A 19907-nucleotide genomic window follows, 5' to 3' on the forward strand; every position below is an offset into this window, starting at 1 on the left:
AATATGGAATGAAATCCCAATAGTAAATTCTGGCATCGTAATTCCACAATTAATTAGCAGTGTGACATCAGGCAAGTTACTTAACTAAAGTCTGTTTCCTCATGATTTAAAATAAACCTGCCTTAAAGCCTTGTTATGAACAGTATCTCTTCTGTGGTATTCTTGCCAAAATCCACAACCCAATCATGAGAAAACATCAGACAAACCCAAATTCAGAGACGTTCTAGAAAATAACTGACCAATTCTCTTCAAAAATGCCAGGGGTCATGAAGACTGAGGAAGTGCCATAAATTGGAGGGGACACAACAACTAAATATGGGATCCTGGATTTGATCCTGGACCAGTAAGACACTCGTGGAAAAACGGGTGAAATTTGAAATAGGTCTTTAGCTACTATTGTACCAAATTAATATCTTGGCTTTAATCACTGTGTCATGATCACGTAAAAGGAGGCCTGGTGAAGGGTGTACAGGAATACTAAGTACTACTATTGCAACTTGGTAAATCTGAAATTATTATAAAATGAAAAAATTAAAAAAAAAAAAGAACAATTATTTAAAAATCCTAGTCGAGGGGTGCCTGGGTGGCTCAGTTGGTTGAGTGTCCGACTTCAGCTCAGGTCATGATCTCACAGTTCAGGGGTGCAAGCCCCGCATCAGGCTCTGTGCTGACAGCTCGGAGCCTGGAGCCTGCTTCGGATTCCGTGTCTCCTTCTCTCTCTGCTCCCCCCCTGCTCACACTGTCTCTCTCTCAAAAATAAAATAAAGATTAAAAAAAAATTAAAAAGCCTAGTCGTGAGAACTAAAGACAAGATCACTAATTTAATACATTGCCTTTTTTTTTTTTTTTTTTTGTAGGCATGATTCCTTCATCCAATGGCTAAACTCAGTGGCCATTAACTGTAGGAACATTATGTTAACACTGGCCAGACCCAGGTTGGGACAGCTAACAGTGAAGTGTGTTGTTCAACTGCAACAAAATGTGGACGTTTTATACTGAATGATTACAAATATTCTTGCAAAGGCCTACTAACCATCAATATTTCACTCTTGGTACAACACAATCATTCGTTAGTGCTTCAAGAAGTGTGGATTCTGTGTTTGGCCAATGATGACAGGCTTACATTTACCTAATGCCATCAGCATTTAAACGTAGCATGTCAAATCTTCATTCCCCAGACTGTGACTACTCTCATCTTGTCAAACTTCAACAGTTTTTTTGTGAGGTAACACCTGGCAAAATAAACCTCTTTCACATAAATTGTAGACAGCTCACAATGAACATGGCTTGAAACACTGTTATTCGTGGTTTCTATGTTTTATTTTAAACTTGAGTCTACCTCTAGCCTTGAGGGGCAAAAACCTGCCTTTGAGATAACTAAAGGTTCCCAATGTCAACCTTATTATTCAAGATTTTGCTTTTTTAAGAAAACAGTAAATCAACCTAGGAATCACAATACTTTATCAGTCATAGTTTCCAACAAAGATCGGCTATGTGCCCCCCCACCCCCCACCACCCTGACTTCTGCCTCTCACCTCAGGGAATAACTGTGTAACCAAATAACAAGCAATGTGGCTATTTCGTAGATTTGATAGAATCATCCATATGATAAAAATACATTTTCTATTAGACTATACTGTTGCAAAATAATTTCTGTTTTCTACAAAGGTTATGAGATATCATAAAAACGTCTAATCCATCTGGTTTAAGAATCCAATTCTTCCTTCACATATTTCTGCATCTGTTCACAAAAATCTCTTTGACTTCAAAGGAAGCTTTTCAAGAGAAAAAGAAGATACATACAGGAAAAGTGGCCATAAATTTCTAGTAGTCCTTTTCTAAGGCCATTTTAATAATAGCACTGTGGGACAGGTATCTCTTTAGGTCTTTAGAGATCTAAAATATCACAGATGAGATTAACGACTATGCATTTATATGGAGATTTATGCCTTAACACTTTATTATGGGTATAAAAGTGATATATCTTCAATTTAGAACATGGAAAAAATACAGAATGCTTAAAGAAGAAAACTTCAGCCACTTTTAACCCAAATTTAGGAAGACTAAAGCAAAACAAAAAAAGTTAAGACTGGTTGTTTCCTTCCAGTCTGTTTGTGTGTGTGTGTATTTATCTAAATATTTATTTACAAACAATATTATAATTATACTATGAATACAATTTTGTATCTTTTCTCAACAGGCCTTTTAAGCCATCATATGACTTTAAGCCATCATAATGACTAAATGTTACATGTAGCTTTATACTTTAAAAGAAATGCTCCCACTTACACATTTAATTCCTATTAAATGTAATTAATAAGATCATAAAGTAATAAAAGTACTCAAAGATAAATTAAAGGTTTGTAAACACTAATCTGTTCTGGAAGTTCTACATTTTGAAGTTGATTAACTTTAACATAACCATATTCATTAATTCCACTAGAACAATAATAGAAGTTTAAGAAATTTTTTCTTTGGGGTGCCTGGGTGGCTCAGTCACTTAAGGGTCTGACTTCAGCTCAGGTTATGATCTCATGGTTGGGAGTTTGAGCCTTGCATCAGGCTCTCTGCAGACAGCACAGAGCCTGCTTTAGATCCTCTGTCCCTCTCTCTCTCTCTCTGCCCCTCCCCTGTTCATGCTCTCTCTCTCTCTCTCTCTCTCAAAAATAGATAAAAACATTTTATTTTTATTAATTTTTTTAAATGTTTACTTATTTTTGAGACACGGAGACACAGAGCACGAGCAGTGGAGGGGCAGAGAGAGAGGGAGACACAGAACCCGAAGCAGGCTCCAGGCTCTGAGCTGTCAGCCCAGAGACGGACGTGGGGCTCAAACTCACAAACCATGAGATCATGACCTGAGCCAAAGTTGGATGCTTAACCCATTGAGACACCCAAGCACCCCTAGATAAAAACATTTTTAAAAAAAGAAAGAATTTTTTTCTTTAGAATTTATAATAATTTAGTGCCCTAGAATTCCCTGGGCAATTAGTGGGCTCTAGCTTGCTTTCCTTTTCTCTTTGATTTTCTATTTCTCATGACATCCTCACTTCTTGGGTTTGAAATGAGAGGAAATTTGGGTCTAAGGCTGTTACTTTGGTATCATACGTTTTAACACGTTATTAGCTATAAAATAGTAATCAGCCTATTCTGGTTCTGCAAAATCAAACCCTCCAACTTCAAAGAGAGGGATATTTAATGGATTTACCTAATTATGAATCAATTCTTACCTAACACTGCTGCCTGAAATTTAAAGTAACATTTAAGTAGCTGTTTTGCTCCAGTATATCCTTGATCCTTAAAAGAATCTTGTGAGGCCCATATCAATGAAGAAAACTTAAGTACAGAACATTAGTTTATGGGATGACTACTCAAATCTTGGTTTTCATAATTTATCTAATTGCTTTACTTTGGCTTCATAATTATGGAGTCATAGATTTTCCAAAGCTTTGAAGAACATTAACGTGTCAATGGGTCCAACCCTTCCTCCACCCATTTTGCTAAAGAAAAAAAATCCAGTGAGATTTGTCTTGTCGTGTCATACAGCTAGCAAGTGGCAGACCAATCCCTTGGACTTTGATTTCTTAATTTCAAGTCTAATGCTCTTTCAATATACCAGTTACCACGCAAAATCCACACCTATGCATTATGACAACGAATACACAAGGCTGCCAAGAAATCATCTCATCACAGAATCTCAAGTTTCTGCCTACTTCCCCACAGATACGTCCCAAGAGATGTACAGCAAAGCGCCTACCACCGAGAGATTGCACTTGGAAGACATTTAGTAAACGTCTGAATGAGTGAAGTAAATAACTGAACGAGTGAAAGGGTATATATATGCGGCGTATATTCACAGACACTGACGGGGTGGGTTGAACCGCATCCACACTCTCAGCACGACACAGTAATGGTAACAGCAGTGCTGCCGGGCGCAGGACAGGACGATGCACTTTGGCAACGTGCTGTAATTCCTTCCCAGAGCCTGCAAGATACAAGTCTACTTGGGGGATGAGGAGGAACCAGACAGGAAGACGCACCGACACTTGACACTGAAGTGCCGCACGGCCAGAAGGAGGACGTCAAGTGGCTGCTCCGATTTAAAAATATCGCCCAATTCCTCACAAGACCTCCTCTCTGATTTCTGCGCTGGCCCCTCGGCTTGCTGTTAAGGAAAGGAGGGTGAAACAGTAATAGAAAGAATAGAAAGAGGGGACCTTGAGAAGGCGGGCAGCCTGGGAAAGACCTGCCCTGGGGTGTGATGACTTCACGCGGGACTCCGCTTCCTCGTTGCCCGGCAACAGCTGCAGGCCAACGTTCTACGAAGGCCCAGGGGGCAGGCGGAAGCGCGCTCCTCCCATCAGGGCGCCTGACATCATCGCACATCCTTGCAACGTCGCCACGTTCCGAGTAGGAGGGCAGTCTTAGGCGAGTCGATATTAGGAGAGAACCGTCTCGGTGCTCTCCAGAGGAAACAGGAAGAGAGAAGCAAACGGAGGGAAGGGAGACGGGAAGGATCTAGCGGGATGGGAAGCTGGCGGGAGAAAGACCGGCTTTGGTTACCTGGGGAGCGTGAGCAGCTTCGGGTCCTTTATGAAGTGCCCGGATGAAGCTCCAGCACCCACGCGCCTTCCGTATTGAGCGCATCGCCATCTTGAGAGGGGCGGAGCCGTCTTGGCTTGTGTGACGTCTGCTCAGAGAGCCAGTCCCAGCTGCCTTGCTTGCTGCGCATGCGCGCATGTATCCGGGCGTGCCGTGGCGCCGCTGCTTTCGGGACTCGGGTATTTGCAGGGCAGGTGGGGACAGGAACGGGGTGGGGCTTGGCGTTAGTGTTTCCGCTAGAGTTTAGTCTTTGTGTAGGCTTCATGGTGGGAGAATTTCCTCCCGGGACAGTAGTAGCAGCGTTTTAGACTGGAAGAAAGCCCATAAATTGCCTTTCGGATCCTAGCCATCCAGAGGCATCTTTTAAGAAGTTTCTCTCGGAATGGGGCCTTCCCAATCCTGTTAGAGCGCAGTAAGTGGTCCTTTGAGACTTAATGTGGCCTCATTAATTCATTCCATCTACAAACGTTTGTTAAACCCTGCCATCTGCTAGGTACCGAAGGTGCAAAGACATCTGTCTTATGCGGCCTGATGGGTAGCAGGTAAATAAACGATGCACTGGTGTGTTATGAAGCAAACACTCAAGATTGCGGAAGAGGGGTAGTTGAGATTGTTGTGCCTGAGCCTGGTCCAGGGAAGGCTTCAGAAGGGGATACTGATAGAAGAAATTGTGTTTGGGTTAAATTTTGAGAATTAACACAGTGCTCCTGCTTCTGCTAATGCGCTCAAAAAGCTCCCAGATGGTAAAGAACCTATCAGTGTAAATATAACAGGAAGAGATTTGTCAGAGTTCCTTTATGTGTTTTCTTGTGTTTATCCATTGAACAAGTACTGACAATTACCACATTTCCATAGGGAGAGGTACGAGATGAATAAGGATGACTGTACTCTTAAAACAGCTGAAATCTTAACAGGTTAAAACAAAATGTGTGAATTAGAACCATCCATTACAATCTCTTAATAGTGGTACAAAGTACTGGTGGAAATTCAAGCATAATTGGAGTAATGTAGAAATAAGCAGAGAAGGAATCGGAGGGATAAAAGCAAAAAAAAAAAAAAAAAATCCAAAGGAAATCAAGACTTATTCTTGTACAAATCAGTTGAAGTTTGCTTTTGTCTCTTAAATTTGAGGTGTGTGCAGTAGTTCCAAATGTGATGACTGTTCAATAGGTCAGGGGCTCAGGAGAGAGGTCCAAACTGCAAAACAGATAGTAGTTGAAAGTAAGGAAGTCTGAGACCACCAGGTAGTCTGTGGAATAGAAGCGGTCAGATGATGGAAATTAAAAGGACTAGTCAAAACATAATTAAAACCCCCAAAATGTGGTATTACTCAACCCCAGGAAAGACTTTGCCAGTGGAAGTGATGATTGATCATTATAAAGGTATATAGTAGTGGGTCATCTGGGTGGCTCAGTCAGTTAAGTGTTCAGCTCTTGACTTCAGTACAGGTCATGATCTCGCCATTCGTGAGTTCGAGCTCCGCATTAGGCTCTTTGCTGTCAGCACAGAGTCCACTTCAGATCCTCTTTCCCCCTCTCTCTTTGTCCCTTCCTCACTCTCTCTCTCTCTCTCTCTTAAAAATAAGTAAACATTTAAAAAAAGTAAACATGCAGTTTTAGAAATGTTTTGTACTTGTATATACAGCAAAGCATTAAAATACAGTTTTTTACAGATATGTTATTAATTAGATTAAATGACCCTAGGAATTAGTAAGATTGGACTTGTGACATCTTCAACCCTCTGGATTGTGCGATAAAGCCTAGCAATAAAATGAGGGTTACAATAGAAAGCTGTCCAAGGCCTGTCCACTTTATCTCCTCAAGCAGTATTTTTAGTCTTTTATCTACAAAAACTCACGTGGCTGATAATATTTCCACGGGAGATATTTCCAAGACATACTCCCACTGAAGAAGGTGTATGGGAACACAGTGTAACAACTTCAATATCTGTATTTTTTTAATGTTAATTTATTTTGAGAGAGAGGGCATGCAAGCAAGGGGGGGGGGGGTCGTATCTGTATTTTTTAAACAAGTTATTTTCAAACTTAGAAGTAATTGCTTCCCACCACAGAGGTGACCGGTGACTCTTGAGTGTCACTCAGCCAGCCAGGTTGCCCCTTGAGCAAGGACTGTGTTTTATGTTTCTTACATTTTCCCGTGCATCCAGTACGCTACCTTGCACAGAGAAGGCACATCTTTTATATCTAAATTTTATTTTGACCAAGTATGTAACTAATTGTCAGAGGTTGGTATGTTTTTAATAGCCGGGAGGGACAGCTGATAGCGGAAAAGACACTGGATTTATTTAAAGCAAGTTAGTTTCGTCTGTTGTACTTCTTTTACGTGGCGTTCTGAAATCTTTGGCGTTGGGAAAGGATCATGAAAAAGCTCACCATTGTCTAAGCCCACTGCCTTCTGCTCTTCTAAGAAGTGCAATACATTCAGCCTATTTTAATGAGTATTTTAAATGTTAATCCTGAGTCTTCAGGAAAAGGTATGTTATTCAGCGTACCGTTTAATGAACAATTGTGTAATACACTTCTGAAATGTTTCTGTACAAAGTGATTAACATTTTAAAAGTTTGTATACTGCAGGGTTAGTTTGGTTACCTGAGAAGTTCACTTCATGGAATATTTCATTGTCCAACAGTGTTGTTTAAATGAAGCATCGCCGTATTTATTGGCAGTGTTTCACACTGCTCTCATTTGGTAAGCCAAATAACTTTAATAAAATGAGATCTAAATGTTGTACTTAAAGCTTACCTCAAATATACTTAGAATTAGAAATTTGTATAGTCCTGTGCTTATGGCATACACTGTGTGTCTGCAGCTGTCCATGCATACTATTTTGGATACTTGTTTAAAATTTGATTTCTCATCAACACTTTTATAGTACGTCCTGGTAATTTTGCTCTTTCCTTAACATTCCCTGCAAATCCCATCTTGCTTGAAACAATAGATTAAAACCAGACTGGCAGTTGGGGAACGCTTTCTATTGCAACCATGTGTGTCAGAAGAAAGGATTAGGTTTCCTTGTCCAAGAACATCAAGGGGAACCTCCACCTCTGCAGACACACCTTTATTCCTCAGTAATGGAGAGTTTATATCTAGTTAGATTTAAATGGGATAAGGAAAGAGTTTAAATCCAGTTTCAGCTCTAGTAGTATAATCAGCCCTCAAGTCTCAAAGTATCCAATTTTGTCTCTCTAATTTAATTCTAAGTGTCAGGTTGGTATTAGATGCTGATCACGGTAATGGAGAGTTGCCCTACACATTTATTCACTTAAAGAAGAATTTTGCAGACTGCAAAGACTAGATGGCATCTATGTTCAAAACTTAAAGCACAATCCATTCACCTCTGGCTTTTCCTTTATATTAAATATGTTTTTCAAATATAGAGGAAGAGATTCCACAGTGAAGGTAAATCTTCCTCTTCATAATTTGGGGTACAGCCATGCTATCTTAGGCTGGACTCATTCTGAGGATCTAAATCAAAGTGAGGCAGAGTCCGCCTTTGAATGAGATCACTTCATCAGAGTGTCATCAAAGTAGGCGGGAAACCATAATAATGACGGGGAGATAATTTCTTCCCCTCCCCCCACCTTTGGCTTAATTATCTAGTTCTAGCCCTCATTTCATAGCGATGAAAGTCATCCAAAGATATTAAGTACTTTGACAAAAATCACACAACCAATAAAGTGCAGGATAGACAAGTGCTCTACAGTAACAGACACCACTGTAAAGCTGAAGTAGCTGAGGCAGGACTGATGCAAGGGCAAGGTTTCATCTAACGGCACATATTTGTGTCATGCTTCCAAGTCAGAGCAACTCAACGGCTAATTTTTAAAGGGTTGATGCGCTCATCTCTCCTCCCCTAACATTAAAAGATGCTGTTTTTCCCTAGTAGCTTTTGGGGAAGTGTACATTATACCATCTTTGTATGAGGATCATAGTCAGAAGGCCCATCTGGTCTTTGGAAAAAGAGACTTAGAGGTTTAAAGGAGGCATTACTATCACTTTTCCCCCCAGAAGATGCCATCTAGCAAAATTAAGGGAGAGATTTAGTGATGTGAATAGCAAAACAGAATTTTTCTCAGAGCACCTTTTCCTTAAAATTAAGGGCCAAGGCCATAGCTTTTTCCAGATTCAACTTCTTAAGGACTTAGCTACTCCACAACAATGAAAACATTTGGGAGTGGGAGAAGGTGGGAGGGGTGGAGAGAGTCAAAGCTAGGAAGTGAATGATTTGCATGCCTCAGTCTTCAGACAAATGACTCCATTGCTTGTAGAGTCCTTAGCGTGGGATCCCAGGAATAGGATATGGGGCTCGTGCAGACCTGGGGATTCCTGTTCATATTTAATAGTTTCTCTCTATACTTTTTTTGTAAATGGCTGTTTCTTTTTTTTTTAATGAAATTTATTGTCAGATTGGTTTCCATACAACACCCAGTGCTCATCCCAACAGGTGCCCTCCTCAATGCCCATCACCCACTTTCCCCTCCCTCCCACCCCCCATCAACCCTCAGTTTATTCTCAGTTTTTAAGAGTCTCTTATGGTTTGGCTCCCTCCCTCTCTAACTTTTTTCAAATGCTTTCTAAAGTATTTTGAAGATGTTTTCATTTCAGCCTAAATGGCTGTTTCAACATCAGAGTACAAGTCTTCAAAGAAGAGACTTGCCCCCTTGACTATGGATCCAGAATGGGGCAAATAGTTTTCTGGAAATGTAAAAGACAATTTTCAATATTCTCTATCTCCATTGTTCACCCTCAGTCTTAGGAGAAAATGTTCCGTGGAAGAAATGGAGCTTAGAAATTAGCAAATTAAAGTTTTAAAAGAGCATTTTACTTTGTTGTCTCCCTTTGCATGCCATAGCTGCTCCAAATGGTATGGCCCCGAAGACAAGATCTTTATGTTGTCTGCACGCTTGTTCTGTTTTTATTTTTTTTTTTTTAATTAAAAAAAAATTTTTTTTTTTAATTTTTGAGACAGAGACAGAGCATGAGCAGGGGAGGGGCAGAGAGAGAGGGAGATACAGAATCCGAAGCAGGCTCCAGGCTCCAGGCTCCGTGCTGTCAGCACAGAGCCCGATGCGGTGCTCGAACTCACAGACTGAGATCATGACCCAAGCTGAAGTTCGACGTTCAACCGACTGAGCCACCCAGGCGCCCCTGTATTTTTAAATCACTCCCAGCTACTTCATAATGGGCTCCCCACTTTGGAATTTATGTTTTACAAAAAGAAGTAGGTCTGGACAAAGCTTCCTGGAGTGTCTTTCAGATAGGCTCCTTTCTATTTTGTCTATGTAATCAAACTCCATTGATCCCTTCGCATACTCTATCTCCGTGGTGTAATGCTAGGAGCTATTAAAGTGAGACACAATGCTTAGATTTTGATCTTTCTAAAAACAACGTGAAAAGATCTCTCTGAAACAAGGGACATGTTAACCTCACTGTCTCAGTCAAATCCCATCTTAACCAGTTAGAGTCTGTTGGACTTTTCCTAAACCCACTGATAGTTGGAGTCAGCTGTGATTGTCTTCACTTTTTGTCTTTAATAAGTAGAAGTGAGCATGATCTTGGAGAAATTCTGGATGCTAGCCCCATTACTGATCTCAGTGAACCGTTTAGCGTTCATGTGCCTCTTTTTTCATATCTATAAAATGAATAAAGGGCTAGGGCTACAAAGAAAATGAAAATGCTAATTCAAAAAGATATGCACCCCTATGTTTATTGCAACATTAATTACAATAGCCAAGATATGGAGGCAACCTAAGTGTCCCTTGATGGGTGAATGGATAAAGAAGATGTCACACACACACACACACACACACACACACACACACACACACACACACACACACAGGAATATTATGCAGCCATAAAAAGGATGAGACCGTGCCATCTGAGACAACATGGGTGGGTATTATGCTAAGTGAAATAAGTCAGACTGAGAAAAGACAAACATCATGTGATCTCCCCCATGTGGAATCTTAAAAAACAAATGAATAAACACAAAGCAGAATCACACCTATAAATACAGAGTAAAACTGATGGTTACCAGAGGGGAAAAGGGTAGAAGGATGGGCAAAATGGGTGAAGGGGAGTGGGAGATACAGGCTTCCAGCTGTAGCATAAATAAATCAAGGAAATAAAAGGCACAGCATAGGGAATACAGTCAATGATATTATAATAATGTAGCATGGTAATAGATGGTAGCTACACTGGTGAGCATAGAGAAGTTAAGCATAGTATAGAGAAGTTGAATCACTATGTTGTATACCTGAAACTAATATAACGTGTGTCAAGTGTGTTAACAAAAAATGGGGGGAGCTAGATGACATACATTGTAACTCTGGTGATTTTAGGAACTAGTTTCTGTTTTGTCCCAAATTAGATTCATTTAGAGGTACAGAAATAGGTATTACAGTCAGGATCCACATTTCAGAGCACATCCCCTGACCACGTGCCCATGGCAGATACTGACATACAGATATTGAGAATGGGCTGCAGAATTTTCCCAAGACAGCTCCAGGCAGCTACTCTCAACCAAATAAAATGGGCCCTATTCCTTCTGTCTTGGAAGGGTTAGGTTTGTGAAAGACAGGGAATATGCAACTTTTCTCACCCAACTGTGAGCAGGAAATGGCTTTTCACATATCTTCCAAAGTGTAAGTAAGAAGAATATCTTAACCCATTTTCATTCACTCTAGCTACGTTAGGGCAACCCACTGGGTTCCCAACTGTATTGCTTTCGTTATTTGTCAGAAACACAGTCATTATTTTGTAATTGGCAATCAGTGACTTATGTAACAGCTGCTAACCCAAGAGTTCTAGTAGAGGGTTATCAAGCAGGTGCTGTGATTTTAGGAGAGGAAGGTAGCCAGTGTCCACCCACAGCTAGGCAGGTGTGGGGAATGAGGTGTGGGGGGTGGGACAGCCCTGCCTCTCTCTACACATCCTCTGATCTGATCTTTTGCTTCCTCCCATTTGCTGAACCTCAGGATGAAGTAACATGATTTATCTGGTCATAAATGTCAGTTCTCCTCCCCACCCCCCACCACCACTTCCCATTTCCCAGAAGCACAGAACAGCTGCAAAATAGGAACAGTGGATCTTGAAAGTCCAAATGGAAATACTCAGTACAGAGCCACTATCCATTTACAAAGCTAGAAATATAACTCTGAAACAATGGTAAAAATCTAAAGCGTATTAGGTTAACTTTCTAACCAGGCATTACATTTGAAGGCAAGACCATGTTTTCACCTCTGACATAGCAGGGTACTTGGGACATCAGAGGAGGGCTCAATAAATATTGGCAGATTGATTAAATGAGCAAATGAGCACATGTGAGGAGGAAGAGGGAGGTGTGCAGTGGGATATTTTAAAGATAGTGCAGGGAATTGGAGGGAAAATTTTTAAGCCTAAAATAAGCCCTGGAAGCATTTTTAAAATCACTGATATATGCCCGCTTTCTTGTGGTTTGCTCTTTCCACTAAAAAGCAGAATGCATAAAATACTCTGATTAGTTGAGGGTTATTACTTAGGTTCCAACTAATGTTTTATATATAAATCTAAATTACTGCTTTTCCTCCATTCTGCTTCTCTTTCTGTTCGGTCAAATCCCTGTGGGAGGGAGCAACATTCCTGTGGCGGGTAAAATAATTTCTATGGAAATTATTCAAAGTGCAATTTCTGTAAACACTATTGTGAAGATATGATTTATTTCTGGATTCAGTTCTTGTGTTTGCATCATCTCCCTGTTTATCATCAAGCTCTCTGTTTGCCAGCATCTCTTCTTAAGGATCTGTCCATACCAGTTTTGCATCTAAGAAGAGCAACTTCCATCAGCAGGCTTGAAGCACTGGGAAGCAAGAGAGAAGAGCTTGTGTTCCAGTAGGCAGTGGGTGTCCTGAGAAGAACACTGGGTTTTATACCCAGTTCTGACTCTGCCACAACTAGCAAAGTGGCGTTGGAAAGTAGCCTCTCAGCCTGCTTTTTACCTTGAAAAAATGGGAGTGGTTGAACCAGCTGATTCTCAAGGGTCCTTCCAGCCCTGAACTGTATAAGCTTATGATCATGCAGGAGTCTCATTTTTTAACCAAGGATCTCCTGGTACTTGGGCAGATAGGATGAAATATACTCCCATTTGGACAGACGATCCAGCTGGGACTCAATGATCCTTTACCTATTACACTGTTCATGTGTGGAAGACCCAGAAACTGTCTTGGGTAATCTGGTGTTGGAGGAATTGAGCCAAACTGTGACTAACTTGAAGAGCATACTGTCAGTGAGGAAATCACTAGATAGTAAATTCAAAGGAAAGGTGAAATGAAGAGTCTTTAATATCACATGCATCTCCGAGGTGGGGGCCAGTTTGGCAGCTAGTGCCTGGGCAGAGACCTTGGAGGTAGAGGAGATGGGAAACCACCTACCGTAAAATTTGTTAGTCAAAGGTGCCGTTAACTTCGTTCACAGTATTTACTCACTCAGAAATCATTTACCGCATGCTAACTGCATGCCCATAAAACTAAAGGACTAAAAAGGCAATCTTGAGTCATCATAGTGATACCTCTTATAGTTATCACATCTATCACCTTCTTTTCCTGGCTGTAGTTTACTAGTTCCCACTCTGAAAACTTAGAGAAACTGGGAAACCGGCATTCTTTCCCGACTCCCACCTTCCCATCCTGCCTTCCTTCTTTTCTGTACTTACTGACCACCTACTATTAACCTGGGACTGTCTAAAGTACTGGGATCCACAGATGATAAAGGCTGGATCCCACCTTGGGGAAGCTGAGTACTGCAGGGAAGATTTCTTGTCAACTTGTTAAAATACATTAGGATAGGGGCACCTGGGTGGCTCAGTTGGTTAAGCGTCCGACTTCAGCTCAGGTCATGATCTCGCAGTCCGTGAGTTCGAGCCCTGCTTTGGGCTCTGGGCTGATGGCTCAGAGCCTGGAGCCTGCTTCTGATCCTGTGTCTCCCTCTCTCTCTGCCCCTCCCCCGTTCATGCTCTGTCTCTCCCTGTCTCAAAAATAAATAAACGTTAAAAAAAATTAAGAAAAAAATACAGCAGGATAGGAGCCATTCTTGAGCGTGGACATGGTAATGTGAACTCAAGTTGCCCATTAAAAAAAATATTCTCAACTAGATAACTCAGTATGAGTCCACAGGGTCACTGGCAGAACAAGGATGCGCTTCTTAGGGCCTGTCTCCAGGTCAACACACACTGCTCCCACACCAGCCTTAGCTACGCTTGGCGATTACATCGTCACTGTCACTTATCACCTGCATGCTTTGGGCACAGGAGTTCACTCAAAATAGGACTGTGGTTTCTCCTCGAAGAATAACATCCCTTCAGAACCTGTGTTATCCTTTTTATTCTAGAATTGCTTGGGAATCAAGGAGGGAAGGAAAAAGAAGGGGTCTCCAGCTCTGACCTTTATGATGATTGGAAGATCCCACTCCAATCCTGGTGCCACGCCTTTCATTACAATAACAAGGTCTCATTTCCTAGAGCACTCAGTTTAGCTCTCATAGATTCTTAGACCTTTCCAGTTGTCTGACATTTAATACCATGAGGCAGTGGGGTGCGGTGGGGAGACATATAACATATAAACACCAGACTCTTGAGGGCTTGACATTCTGTTATTTACACATAAGCAAATACCTATGGGGGTCTATCACAACCCAGGCACCAGGCCAGGTGCTAAGTACACAAAACTGAATAAGATACTCTGTGCGCTTTTCCACATCACAATTTAATGAGGGAAGCTGCAAACAGCAAAAGAATTCCAGGGAAAACATCTTTGTATCAAGAAGGCCTTTTGCTTTCCCTCGAATCACGCTTCAAGGGCAATGCTGGCTCTATTACTTGCTACTTGTACGACCCCGGACAGGCTTCCTAAGGGCCTGGGGCCCAGTTTCCTCATCCTGAGATGAGAGCAGGGGATAACAAGTTCCCCGAGTTCCCTTACAGCTCTGAGGAGAGGACTGAGCAGCTCTTGAAGGAGGTACTGGATGGGATTTTGAGTTGGAAAGAGGACCGGGGTGCCCTTAGGAGAGATAACTGCATGAAGGAAGCATGGCCATAGACATGAATAAGGCATACCAAAAGGTGAAATTAAAGCAAATAAGGTATTAATACCTCTGCCTGCTTTCTCCCTTGAACCTTCCAGTCTATTCGTAATTAGCAGCTGGAGCAACACATTAAACTATAGGTCAGATTACAGCCACCCTTCTGCTCAAAACCTCCAGTGGCTTTACATGTCATTTGGGAAAAATCCCAAGTCTTTACCAAGACCTATAAGGCCCAAATGATCTGCATTCTCCCAACCTCCCTTTCTGGCCTCTTTCCTCACTACCACCCCCCCTTACCTTGCTCTGCCTGGACACACCGGTCTCCTCACAAGTCCTCAACCCTTATTACCATCTAACATATTCTACTTAATTTATTTGCCCCTCCTCTAGAACATAAGCATCATAGGAGCAGAGAATTTCATTTTATTCTGTACCTCTCAAGCCTAGAATGTGGATGGCTAGTAACGCACTTGTTGAATGAGTTTCCCCAGTTTACAGGTAAGGAAACTAAGATCCAAAGAAGGAAAGTGAGTGAGGTCCATCTGCCCCTTAGAGGGAGAGTGTGGACTGGTAACAAGGACCCCCTTGTAGACAGAAACATGGGCTTCAGCTCTGCCTACATCCTACTGCCCAGAAATATGGCAGAAGGCACTGGGCAGATGAGATGACATTAAGAATCTTGACATGGGGAGATGATCCTTCTGATTATTGACTTAACTTCTGACATCCCTTCCTTTGGTCTCTTCAACTCGATTAGATTTACTTGTTTACTCCTTTATGAATTCACTTAACCAACATTCACTGTATATAGTGATATGGTCCCTTTTAGCAAAGGAAAAAGGAGGATACGAAAGGGGAACATTTACATCATTATGTCATTTTTTAAAAAAGCAGTGGGATTAAGTGTGTCTGTTATATTTTACTTTAATTTGAGGATTCCCAGTGTTTTTTTTTAAATTTTAAAAATAGAAACAAATATTTTCTGAGCATTACTCTGAACCAGGCATTATGGCAGACACTAGAGATAAAAGCAAATTCCTGAACTCCACACACTTAGAGCTTAATAGGGGTGACAAGCAAACAGAGGGTTGCTCCACTGAAAACCAGTGCCACCAGAGAGGAGTGAGGGCTCTGGTGGAGGCCCAGAGTGGGTATCTGACCCTGCCTGGAAGATGGTATTAGTGAGGAGGGGACTGTGAGTAGAGAATCCCAAAACTAACATCCCAGTAGAGTGGTTTGATCATTACCAAGGTTTGGGCCCTTTGGGCTTGCCTGTCCCTGGCCACTGGTGTTTTGCTAAACAGAGCCAGTTGTTCTGTGGATACCTTTCCCCCCAGGCCAGTGTCTGCCCCCGGTCCCTTCACTCACTGCATCCCACGCCTTGGTATGACACAGCATTTCAGACGTTTCCCAGGAATCTATTGGGAGCCAGTATCCTGCGCAGCTCACGAGGAGTCAAGGCCATGATGAGATAAGGGAGGGGCTAATGATGAACACGGACGAAGCCCAGGGGTAAATATGCAAGCTTTCCTCTGCTTTCCCCCAGAGAGGATGCTTGCACACTACTTCCTATAATTTAAACAGTATGTTTCTCCTTAACATCCCATGAAGATGCGGTGGCTATCTATTGTCAAGCCACACGAGACATGTTCTTCTCCCAAGATGGGGTTAGCACCCTTCCTGATGCTCCCATATTCCACAGGGTCTGTCATCCCCTGTCCCATCTCCTGTCTGTGTTCTCCATGGACGCCTCAGATCCTTCTAGAGCAGCAACTAGTCCTGCTTGAGGTTGCATGGGACATGCCCTGCACACAGAGTGTGCTTAATAAATCATTGCTTCATTGAATTGAATGGTATCATACAACGTAGGCACTACTTTGGGCAAAGTTTGAGATATCTGAAGTCAAACTCTCGTTTCGGAAGGCTGGAAAATGGTTTTCAATTTTAATGGATTATTTCTAAGGAAAAAACAAAAAAATGTTCTGGCAGTTCTCAAATAAATACTGGCCAATGACATTTCAGCCTGATTTGACAGGCTGAGCAGGGATACAGGTTGAGTACATAACAAAAACCATACTTGAGTTGCCCTCATACTTGTGGTTGTGTATGAGGAAGAGCACAGGATATAGGAGGGAAAAATGCTTTGAAAACTCTAAAGTGGGCTGCAGATGTTAGTTTTGCTCTCACAGAACTGTAGCAGAGACTGCCCATGCGCTCAGTCCCTTGCAGACTGAAGCAGACATCAGTGTTTGGATGGGACTCGGATGGTAGGAGGAGTGGTTACTCGCACAGAGAATTAGGCTGTTCTGGGCTTAGCCAGGGCGCAGGTGGCTTTCCATTGCTGGAATTGGTAAGGGATGGTGAGGGAAGTACTTGGGCCTTGCTTTCACTCAATTGGTGATGCAGGTTGCCAGAAATCTTTGAACAATACCACTGTTTGGGCACCTATCTTAGGAAGTCAACTCTTGATTAATTTTTTAAATTCAAATCAAACAAGCGACAGTGACACATCCTGGTGCCATTTCATACCATTCCTGACTCCTCAAGTGGCTGACGCCAGTTGTCTTCTCTGGCAGGGATTGCTAGCCCTGGCTTTGCAACAGTCCAAGGAGCTGCAGTTCTCCAGGGGAATTGCAAAATACTTCTAAATATTCTGAAAATGAAATTAAATATTCATTTCATTTTAATTTACAGATGCCATACTTTTAGAAGATGTCAGTACTGTGGAATGAGATGGCCAACCATCATATGTATGCTGCAACTCAGAGATACAGCTGTGAATTCTCAGAATACGGTACTGATGGCCCTGTCGTCCAATGCATCCAGTGTCTGATTTTCATCTTGGCCAGCTGTGAGCGTTAACCAAGACTTTTCTCTCTGTGTGCCTGTAAAAATTTTGTAGGTCCAGGATGGTTGGATATTATTTCATAAAGCCTTAGTCTAGTGAGTTCTAATAATTCTTGATCTTTCCCAAAGAAATACTGCTCGAGTATTCCCCAATAGCAAAGTAACTAAGCATCCACCTTTTCCAACTGTAGTGCAGTTTTGGTATGAGAAAAGTATGTCTGGTCTCCGGGATTTAGAAGGTAAACATGGAACAATTAGAATGCGAGTGCCATGGTTGGGAAGGCGGATGTTCTGCACATCTGCATCCAGAGTGCCTCACTTCAAATTTCTTGCCCTTTTCGCTTAAGTGTTTCTTGGTATGTTGCCTGGGAAGTTAGATATGTTATTATAACACAGTGAGGAATTATGTAAGATGAAGCCCAACTTGCTTTTCTTTTTCCTTCCAGTTCTACTATGCCTTAGACAAAACTCAACCATTCTCTTCCATGATGTAGAATGGCTACTGAAAAGGAAGAAGAAAAGAAAGCTTTCAGAGGACAGTGGTAAACAAATGCATTATGATTTACTTAACAGGGAACTGTAAGTTTTTTATGTCCAAGAACATCGAACTTGCTTTTTTAAAATACTTTCTAAAAATTTTCTTTTCCTTTGTTTCTTTTTTCCCCCCCAGAAGAGCTATAGAGGTGAGTTGTATATTTTTTCTTCTGCTCTTTTTTTTAATTGAAATATAATTAACATACAGTGTTATGTTAGTTTCAGGTGTACAATATAATGATGCAACACTTCTATACATTTCTCAGTGCTTATCATGATACTCTTAATCCCCTTTACTTCACCCACCCCCCCTACCCACCTTCCCTATGGCAACCACCAGTTTGTTCTCTGTTTTCAAGAATCTGTTTTTTGTCTGTCTCTTTTTTTCTTTATTCCTTTGTTTTGTTTCTTAGATCCCATATATGTGTGAAATCATATGGTATTTTTCTTTCTCTGACTTATTTCACTTAGCATTATACCTTCTACATCCATCCATGTTATAGCAGATGGCAAGATTTCATTCTTTTTCATAGCTGAGTGTATTCCATTATATTATATGTACACACCACATCTTCTTTATTCATCTATGGATGGACACTTGGGTTGCTTCTATATCTGGGCTACTGTAAATAATGCTGCAGTAAACATAGGAGTGCACATATCTTTTCAAGTTAGTGTTTTCATTTTCTTTGAGTAAATACCTGGTAGCAGAATTGTTGGATCATATGGCATTTATATTTTTAATTTTTTGATGAACCTCCATATTGTTTTCCACAGTAGCTATACCAGTTTGCATCCCTACCAACAGTGCATGAGGGTTCCTTTTTCTCCACATCCTCACTAACACTTGTTTCTTGTGTTTTGATTTTTAGTCGTTCTGACAAGTGTGAGGTGATAGATAGCTCATTGTAGTTTTAGTTTGCATTTCCCTGATGATGAATTATGTTGAGCATCTTTTCATGTATCTGTTGGCCATTTGTATGTCTTTGGAAAAATGTCTATTCAGGTCCTATGCCCCTTTTTAATTGGATTATTTGTTTTTTGGTGTTGAGTTGTAGGAGTTCTTTATATATTTTGGATACTAACCTCTTTTTGGATATATCATTTGCAAATATCTTTTACCATTCAATAGGTTGCCTTTTTGTTTTGTGGATCATTTCCTTTGCTGTGCAGAAGTTTTTTTGTCTTGGTGTAGTCACAGTAGCTTAATTTTGCTTTTGTTTCCTTTGCCTATGGAGACATATCTAGAGAAATGCGTCTATGCCTGATGTCATAGAAATTACAGCCTATTTTTTCTTCCACGAGTTTTATGGTTTCAGTCTCACATTTAGGTCTTTAATCCACTTTAAGTTTATTTTTGTGTATAGTATAAGAAAGTGGTCCCATTTCATTCTTTTGCATGTGGCTGTCCAGTTTCCCCAGCACCATTTGTTGATGAGAATATCTTTTCAACATTGAATATTCTTGCTTCTTTGGTTGTGGATTAATTGACCATATAAGTGTTGGTTCATTTCTGGGCTCTCTATTCTGTTCCATCCATCTATGTATATATTTTTGATCCAGTACCATTTTAAAAAGAATACTTGGATATGGTAACAACAACAAAAAAAATCAAACTGTAAAGAAAAGTACCAAACAAGAAGTAAATGTTCTGTTCTCCAATATCCTACCCCGACTGCTGAACCCACTGACATAAGAAACACTGTTAGCCATTTGTTTTATATCCCTCCTGAAGATGGCTATACATATTACAAAGATGTCACAGACAACCACATGCTTTCTTTCTGTACAGGTTCTACAACTGGATTTTTTCCCTTCTTGTGTCTTAAACATCCTTACATATCAG

General features: G+C 41.1%; 1 protein-coding gene and 1 long non-coding RNA gene across 6 annotated transcripts in view; one reads left to right on the forward strand and one right to left on the reverse strand.

Moving 5' to 3' along the window:
* The window catches only part of WARS2 (tryptophanyl tRNA synthetase 2, mitochondrial), a 96703-nt gene extending 92037 nt beyond the window's left edge, over positions 1 to 4666 (reverse strand). Inside the window, exon 1 of one of the 4 annotated variants that reach the window (XM_086717949.1) lies at positions 4564 to 4666. In XM_086717949.1, coding sequence (XP_086574075.1) covers positions 4564 to 4653 — 90 coding nt within the window. In that variant the 5' untranslated portion in view covers positions 4654 to 4666. Of the gene's footprint in view, positions 1 to 4217; positions 4290 to 4563 lie in introns of those variants that run through there. The other 3 variants (XM_025912147.2, XM_086717950.1, XM_086717951.1) reach the window with 3 other exon arrangements.
* Positions 4657 to 19689, forward strand: LOC147578288 (uncharacterized). Of its 2 annotated transcripts, none has more exons than XR_015255038.1 (3): positions 4657 to 5014; positions 17375 to 17531; positions 17974 to 19689. It is a non-coding gene; the product is annotated as an uncharacterized LOC147578288 (long non-coding RNA). The 2 variants fall into 2 exon arrangements; XR_015255036.1 differs by having other exon boundaries at positions 17375 to 17474.
* Positions 19690 to 19907: the final 218 nt, after the last annotated feature.

This window comes from Puma concolor, chromosome C1 (assembly GCF_028749965.1).
Source record: "Puma concolor isolate L17-30 chromosome C1, mPumCon1.1.hap2, whole genome shotgun sequence".
Taxonomy (NCBI): domain Eukaryota; kingdom Metazoa; phylum Chordata; class Mammalia; order Carnivora; family Felidae; genus Puma; species Puma concolor.